Source organism: Dendronephthya gigantea, unplaced genomic scaffold (assembly GCF_004324835.1).
Source record: "Dendronephthya gigantea isolate DGI-Jeju-01 unplaced genomic scaffold, DenGig_1.0 000345F, whole genome shotgun sequence".
Classification (NCBI taxonomy): domain Eukaryota; kingdom Metazoa; phylum Cnidaria; class Anthozoa; order Malacalcyonacea; family Nephtheidae; genus Dendronephthya; species Dendronephthya gigantea.
Genome location: NW_021163355.1, coordinates 69,519 through 78,307, shown reverse-complemented (window position 1 = coordinate 78,307; position 8,789 = coordinate 69,519). Strand labels below are relative to the sequence as shown.

At 41.6% G+C, this 8,789-nt stretch overlaps 1 protein-coding gene across 1 annotated transcript; it reads right to left on the bottom strand.

The window, feature by feature from the left end:
* Nucleotides 1-1,889: 1,889 nt before the first annotated feature.
* Nucleotides 1,890-5,428, bottom strand: LOC114542278 (predicted GPI-anchored protein 58). The gene is made up of 3 exons (XM_028561953.1): nt 5,417-5,428; nt 2,676-3,021; nt 1,890-2,218 (listed from the first exon to the last, which is right to left on the bottom strand). The coding sequence occupies exons 1-3, from the start codon at nt 5,426-5,428 to the stop codon at nt 1,890-1,892; spliced, it is 687 nt and encodes a 228-aa protein (XP_028417754.1).
* Nucleotides 5,429-8,789: the final 3,361 nt, after the last annotated feature.

Below are 8,789 nucleotides of genomic sequence, written 5' to 3'. Positions count from 1 at the left end.
TTGTCTAAACAGTCTGTAAACTGAGGTCGCAGGGCAGAATGAAGGGACTCGAGTTCGGTCACAGTGATAGGCCGTCGATCCCGCAATTTTTCACCCTTGAGGCGCTTCAGACCTTTCAGACTTTTTTCTAATAGTTGCATGCTCCCCATGTCGAATGGGATTTGAAAATTTACGTGGAGGTAAGACACGCTAGCTAAGTATGTTTTAACAGTTGAATATGAAACAGATTTGGATAGATGGCCGACGAAGTAGAGCAGGGTAAGTTCAGTCGCAGGCAGTAAAGGTGAACAGGGTGTCACGATACCTTTTGCAAGGCAGAATGAAATGAATTGTTTTATGCCGGCGGCGTAGGTTTGTTTGGTTGATGGTGCCCATGAATGCTGAATAAGTTCATAAACACGGTTCTTTAAGTTTGAATCATGGATACTGGGATGACGCAAGGCAGAGGAGAGGCCAGCGGCGCTAATTGTTTGAAGCGGTCCATCTGAAACGAGAGAGCGAGTCAGCAATGCCATTGTCAAGTCCGCGTACATGCCTGGCCGTAAATGTAAAGTTGTTTTGCAAAGTACAAAGAACAATCGGTCGGAGTAAGTCCATTATCTTCGGACATTTTGACGTCTTCTGATTGAGAATTTGGACAACGGACTCGTTGTCACAGAAAAAAACAATGCGTTTTGTTGCCCATTCGGCACCCCAGAGACAACATGCAAGATAAATTGGGTAAAGCTCTTGCCATGCGATCGAAATACCAGTTTTGTTAGCGATATTTTGGCTGGGTAGCCACCGGCCCTGAAACCATTGTCCTGCTAAGTATCCACCAAAACCGATGGAACCTGCTGCATCGGTAAATAATTCAAGTGAGGCGAGGGGTCTGCCCGAGCTCAAGAAAAAGACTAATACCATTCCAGTGTTTGAGAAAAACTTCCCACATAGCTAAATCCTTATAAAAACCCGTGTTCAACTTCACAAAATGATAGGGCTGTTTAATACCACATGTAAGGGCAATCATGCGTCGGAGGAATGTGCGTCCTGGGGCAATGACTCGGCATGCAAACTGAAGGATCCCAATAAGAGATTGAAGCTCCTTTAACTTACAGCAAGAGCGTTTTTGCCATTGCGCAAGAAGGGTCCTAGCCTGACCTAATTTATCCTCGGGCAGGAGAGCCAGCATGTGGATGGAATCAAGAGTAATCCCAAGAAATTCTAAGGTTTGGGTAGGAGCAAAAGTTTTCCCAGGTGCTATGGGAACATTCAGTTCAGTGAACAAACACAACAACTTACACAGCGAAGTCAGGCATAAAGGACGGGGGGCAGCCTCAGCGATAAAGAAATCGTCCAAAATATGGAGAACATTTGGAATACCTAATTTGTGTAAGAGAATCCATTCGAGGGCATCCGAAAGCATGTTAAAAATGTACGGTGCACTGCGAAGGCCGAAGGGAAGAACACGATCGAAAAAATACAGTCCCCGCCATTTCATGCCTAGGAGTTCCCAGTCATCGGGGTGAACTGGGATATTACGGAACGCGGATTGAACATCGGTTTTGGCCATGAAACAGTTCGGGCCTAGTTCAAGAAGGATTCTCATAGCGTCGTCAATTCGGACGTACTGTAAAGAGTAATCTTCGGATGAAATATTAGCATTAACGCTAGTGGTTGATGATTTTGGATAGGAAAGGTGAAAAATGGTTCTCCATTTGGATGAGTTCTTCTTAGGGACAAGGCCCAAGGGTAGACTTGGAAGTTTGTAAATGGAGGGCTAGTGAAGGGGCCAACTGTGTGGCCTTGTTTGACTTCGTTGAGCAGGTTTTCATCCACTATTTCCGGCGACATAAGGGCCGTTTAAGATTAGGTGAAACGAAGGGGTGACGGGGCCCCTATACCCAATTTTAAAACCCGCCCTTAAACCCGAACAGGGCAACAACAAATTCGCGATCTGGGTGGTTAGTTAGCATGGATTCCAGGAGATTAACGTTAATTGGTGTAACTGGTTTTAATCTATCAACAAACTCTTTACTTGTGTTTTCTGCGACGCGGAGTGTCATCAGTTCTCGCAGAGCTGGTGTCAGCGTGTTCATATGCCGCATGCCGTCCGCCACAGCCGGATCGATTACACCGATGTTCGAAGGAACATGGGTTTGCTGAGCACGGGAGGCCCCCGTTAAAATTGCGGCAGAATCCTCGGTTGGGGAAATTGCTTGACCGGCCGCCTTCGGACCTTGATGAGGAAAGAGGGCAAACATCAGACATGTGATCGGCGCCGCCACAGACAAAGCAGATAGTGCGCGCGAGACCTGTGAACTTATCTAGCCACAGCTGGAGATGACGTTCGCCCCAATTGAGCGCTGGATGTTTCGCGGCGAGCTTGCGAAAATCTATGTCGTACGCATACCAAGCCAAACCTTTAAACTTTTGTGAAGCCTCTCGGATTATGCGCTGGTAGGCAAACAGCTGCGAAGCTTTGTGCGGAAATTTAGCGACAACAACCGAAGCGTAAACACCGAAGGCTGTTAGCCACTTATCAAGACTGTCGATTTTTGGACGCTTGCCGAAATTTGAGAAATTCGGAAGAGGTATCGAATAGCCCTGATCACCTTCGACTGACAGGCGAATTGGACCGAATGAGGGGCGGTCTGAATTACCCGGGAGAAGCAAAGAGAAATCGACAAACTCACCGTTAACGATCTGTTCCTCGACTTTCTTAGGCAGACTGGGAGTCTCTGACGGTAATGAGGTGGATGACGAGTAAACTGGCGAAGACGAGATTAAAGTGGCAACGCTGGAAGGATTACCCAGATCGGAAGAGGGTGTTGGCGCGGACTGCACGATAAGGCTCGCTGCTGGCGATGGTTGTGGAAGCGGTGGTTGAGGCGATGGTGGCGTGTCGCGGGCCAAAACGTCGCGGAGCAACGGTGCGAGGTTAACTGCCAACGAGCGGAGAGATTCAGCGGAAAATTGAGGCGTACTGGGAGTCGGATCACGTGGTGGTAGAGCTGGTGTTAAGGTGGCTCGATACAGTTTCTCGAATTTTTTTGGGGCTCATTTTAAACAGGGATATTAAGCACCTAAATATTTCACTATAAGGCTGAAAGTTAATATACTTTGCAGGAAACATATATAGAGCGGAAAAATTCTCAGAACCTTTGCCGGGCACCCGTTACCATGGAAACAGAGACGTTTCAAAATGGCCGCCAAACAAAGTTTTATCGTGTTTATATCACAAACGAGTTCGGTGACCCCCAATTTTTTTTTCATTAAACGTTTATGCTATAGATTATTTATCTATGAAAAAGTTTTAAAAAAATTCTAACATGGAGGAATTTTTTAATAAGCAAAAATAACGTTTTTGTAAATAGAAAAAATTCCCCATGTTAGAATTTTTTCAAAACTTTTATATAGATAAAGCATTTATGGCGTAAACGTTTAATGAAAAAAAAATTGGGGGTCACCGAACTCGTTTGTGATATAAACACGATTAAACCCTGTTTGGCAGCCATTTTGAAACTTCTCTGTTGCCATGGTAACGGGTGCCAGGCAAAAGTTCTGAGAATATTTTCGCTCTAGATATGTCTCCTGCAATGTGTATTAACTCTAAGCCTTATAGTGAAATATTTAGGTGCTTAATATCCCTGTTTAAAAAGTGCATCTAAAAATTTCGAAAAATTGTATCGAGCCACCTTAAGGCTGGAGAATTTGCCGTTCTGTCGTGATCAGCAAGGCGGCGTAAAAGAACGTCACGCGAACCAGAAAGAGAGAGGTTTCGCTGGGCCAAGAGTAGATGGAGGACTTTGGTGGACATGTCGGCGTAATTCGTGGCAGAACCAAGCGGCTGTTCGCTGGTGTGGTTAGCCGCGTTCGACGTCTCGCCATTGGTTTCCGCCACAGTTTGTTCGTTTTGACGCGATGGACGAGTACGAGTTGAACGGCGCTTTTTAGCTTGCTTCGGCATTGTAGTTTTTGTTTATAGTTACTTTTGAAACGCAGATATATGTATTACTGCCTTTCGATAGAGACCTTTAAATATTTGACCGGCCTTGTGGACGCATTGGCTGAGGTCTTGCGAATGACCAATGCATGCATGGGGAGCAGGCAAGATCCTTGCAGAAAAAAGGGGGCCATTGTTCAAGTCCACGTGAAGGGAAAGACCGTCAGGGGAGATTCGATTGGCCGTAACACAAGTTTGCATACGTTGTTCACATGCTAAGATGCCAGAGTTCGTTCAGATTTTGGACTTTATAACTATTAACATGCCTGGTAAAGACTGCCTTGTTCTATTGAGGCCTTGACCTTGCCCGGGCTAAAATTAGTGCATGCGATAACTATGACAGCTAGGCCAGAGATGGTCCATATGTAGGGTGAAATAGGACCTTCTAGAACATATTACTCCATTAACCGCAAATTTATAACTTGCGTATAAATTTTTTATATAAGCGAAGAAATGGTAAAATTGGTACTATTATTTAGTTTTGTCGTAAACCTACCTGGAACAATCGATAAATGCAATGAACCATTTCTAGACAAACAAATAACAGACTTCATGAGTTGCTCCTATGCATGGGTCAAGCTAGTGGACGTGGTAAACTTCACCAAAAAGGTAAAGAGAGAAAGGCTATTTAATCAACTCTCAACCTCAGTCAACTCGTGTTGACTGAGGTTGAATGAAAAGCTCCTCAAATTTCTTTGTAGCATACCTGCAACTTTCTCCAGTAATTTCCCAAACTGTTCATCATCTGTTGTCTCACTAAGAGGAATATGCAATAGTCGATTTATTGTAACAGACTACATGAGTTGATTCAAAATATTGGAAGCAATCACACCTTACTATTAGTTTAACATGAATGTCCAACTTCACCCCCGTATTATTTTAATATATTGCAAAGCAACTAGAACAAACCTGTAAGGAGGACACAGAGCAAACGTCAGAAAATCAAGCAATCCACTTATAACTAAAACCCCAGTAGAACGAATATAGAAGAAAAGTTTTCATGGTTAATCTATTTCTTGTGTTTAGTTAGAAAGGTAGTTCAAATTAGAAAGGCAGTTGCTACGAATCACTTGCTGGGTTTTGCAAGGGAATTTCTCTTCCAAAACAAAGCTATATACATACAAGAGGGATGGAAAAATAAAATGCAAGGGTTCAGCATAGATTATAGGCAACCAACACCGCACATCTTACCACATTTATCGTGAGAATTTCCAACAAACTGCTTAGAAATTTTTCAGAGGATAACAGAGCTTTTGTTTATCTGTTCTTGTCGAATGTCATAGTTATCGTGCGTTGGCTATATAAAAAACAGAATTGGTTTCGATAAAATTGGATCCTGTTAACATTCAGATTTCAAAGTTGGCTGAGTTTATGTGGATTGCAAGTTAAAGGGTAACACTAATGACAGTGACAGATTTGGCAACATATTACCAGGAAATTCATCGTTAAAGTGTTGGCGCTTTTTTATACGGAAAAAACGGCCAGACCGGTCCTATTGTTGATCTCGGTACAGACAGATTACTGGTATTTTAGGTGTTTCAAGAACTCTGCGTTCAAGTATATCGTTACTTGCATCTGTCTAGCTCGGAAATTTCGCAACTATTTCTTAACGAAATACTCTATTTTAAATTTAAATATGACCGGTCTGACCATTTTGGCCGCTTAAAGGAAAGCCCTCTCTTTACCTGCATCAGAGCACACAGCATGTCGACAGCGGCGTGAGTCACGGCTTCATTATTCCTCTTCAAAGCTTTCACAGTTTTCACACCAACCTTCTCATAGAAGCTGTAAAAACAAAACAGAAACACGGTCTAGAGAAAGTGAGCTGGTTGAGTAAACAGCGTGTGTTATGGTTAAAGAAACGTTTCTCACCTACTGAGTTGTGAAACCTGCTTTGGATCCAACCTAATGTCTCAAAGCGTGAAACAGTGCTTCGAGATCTTTATCTGATATTTTGTTTTGGTCTCCTGCAAATAGACGAGACATTTTAACTATTTTATGTATATATTGAACACCTGTGAAGGTAATAGCAGTCAGAATATGTATTTTAGGGTTGAACACTAAATATATTTATTGGCAAAGATATACCTTCGTGAGCAATGAGCATTGTGATTGCATTAATGATAAGTCTTTCTTTATTCTCCGAAAAGTCCTTACAAAATATTTAAAATCGTTTGAAATATATATTGGAGTTTAAAAGACTTAATATTCCAGCCGTACTTCTGGCGAGAAAATTTCAAATCTACCATTTCATGGATTCGGACCCAGTCAACTCAGCAACCAGAGTTACCGCAGCGTAGTCCCTAGGCCTCTTAACGTTCCTTATACGCGGCGAGGCGGGAACTGAGAGGCCTAGAACAAAATGTTTTGTATTTTGGCTAAAGTGGGGACTTTTTGTCCCCACTTTCTGTATTGAGGTCAGTTTACGATCCACGACGCGGTTAACTGGCCTTGTTCGACGTCCTAGTCAAATATTTGCTTGAAATAACCTACGGGATATTAATTATACTGTCAGGACTTCGAAATATTCATACAAACGTTTCAATGTCATTTGCTGTCGACGCTATCGACTATCAAGTAAACTCGAGTCCATACGTACATGGTTATGATTATAATAAGCTTCAATCTGCCAATTTAAATTATTCTCCCTTCCTTTTAACGATTATTGTTGTAAATCTAGGTCAACTAATGCATACTTAATATGCAGAAAACTAACGTGCGTATGAAAAACACGTGGTGGAAAACAGCCTTAATCCAGATTTTGACAACATAAACTCAGTAAAATGCATAATTTTCTCTTACACAGGATTTTGTCTGCAGAAAAGTACAAAATAAGAAATTGTCAACTTACGTCATGGGTGACTGCATGAAGTATACCGCTTTAGGAAATATTGCAGTTAATCTCACACATCTTCGAGAGAATATTAGAAAAACCGAAGGCGTTGCATGTTCATTACTCCAGTCATCGTTTAAACCTTATTTTGCCAAAGCGTGTTCAATTCTTCCAGTGAAAATATGTTGAGTCAGGCACAATATCGCCAGCTTTTTTATCAGATTCCCTATCCGCTCACAGTATCTAAGTAAAAAGATGAAGAGTTTGGTTTAACCCGTAACAGCTCGCAAAGCCTTCCACGACACGATGGGTAGAACGAATAAGATCCCGCGATGGTTGTTTGGATGCATTCAAAGTTATCTACGAAACACTCATTTTATGCAGTTTGGAGGATCGCAGGAAGGGCCATTTCCTGATTAGCTAGTGACGCACAGTCTCATTTTCGCAACGTGAGAAATTTGAATTTATGGCTGCTCTCATTATCACCCAACATGTTCTGGAATACTTTGTCATTGACGGTCCAATTAAGAAGAAAAAAAATCGATATTGCGGAATCAAAAAACAGATTAATCTTTTAAGGATGAAATGGCAAACTACGTGCCTCTGTAGATTTATTCCACAATGAATACTACGACAAGCTGTTGGAATTAGCTAATAACCTCGACGTGGCTGAGTGTTTTCCCCGGGTATGTAAAGCTCAAACAAAATGTATAATCATCTACCAGTACAGCAGGTGTTACAACGATTAACAGTAACCATTAAGAGTCGTGCATAGGTCACGTGATAACGAACATTCTGAGCTCATCAATGAACATTGTAAGGTTTTATTGTAACTCATAGGAAAACCTAGATATTTTTGTAAAATCTATTATATTACGAGTGTCTTTCCCTAAGTCTACCGACCCCTGAATTCCCCACGCTATCGTCACCCTGTAATAAATAAGTAACGTTGCAAGTCCTCACCTTCAACCACAAGGATTAAATTACGTAATTCGAAGTGCAAAATTGAGATTACCGGTTTCTGAGTTTACCGGTTTATAATGCTCAGTATTTAATAATCCGTAAGACCAATTTATCATTATTATTACTTGACTTACGGATTCATTAAGTTTATCCTCGTCTTAACTCAAAAAGTTTTCAAAGGACTTGCATCCAGAAGGGATTTACCAGGAACAGGCTAAAATTAAACAGATGTTGAGATTATTGCACGATGATGATTCGTGATCTTAAATTGCTACCTTTTGAAACTCTTCACGAGTTAATAAGCCTTGACTGTTCCCTGTGAAAGAAAAATTGGTAAATATAGTCATATTAAAATATATATTTCCTCCATATTGCAAAGGTAATTTCGCTTGCCTTCAGTTTCTTCCTTGTGTAAACAGTGTCTTTGGAACCTGGTACGACATCAATCTGAAACGATTGTAAAATGAAAAAGCTAGTCTAAATCAAAGATCTCTTTCTTTTCTGTTCCCCTGCCAGTCATGTTAGTAGCAATGTAAGGGAGATAGTGAATGTTCTTGCACGAAATAAATTTCATGCAAAGCGAGTTTGAAGAAAATTCTTACCATAAAAGCGCTTGGTTCATATCTCGGCCTACGACTCAAATATCGAGTTCGTTGGACAATGCCGAACCAAGATCAACTTTTGACCGGAATCTTGTAATAAAATCGACGAGGGTGAAGATCTGCCGTGTTCTGTAAGCAGCATCTTTTGTTCTGCGCTGTCTAAAATGCAGGCAGATAATTGTTCATTTCGTAATGCGCGAACAATGGCCGATCTGTTTTAACATTACAAACCTGACTCCTTGAGTTCGGTTTTCTTCATTTCAACATCATCCCGGGTATCTTCAATATTAGTTTCCTCATCTTCTCTACACGATGCGAGGCGATCTTTGACAAGATCTACAATCAATGTACGCTGTCTGTGCTCTTGCTAAGAAGTTCTGTTGTAGTTTCAAGGCATTGTCTGGCT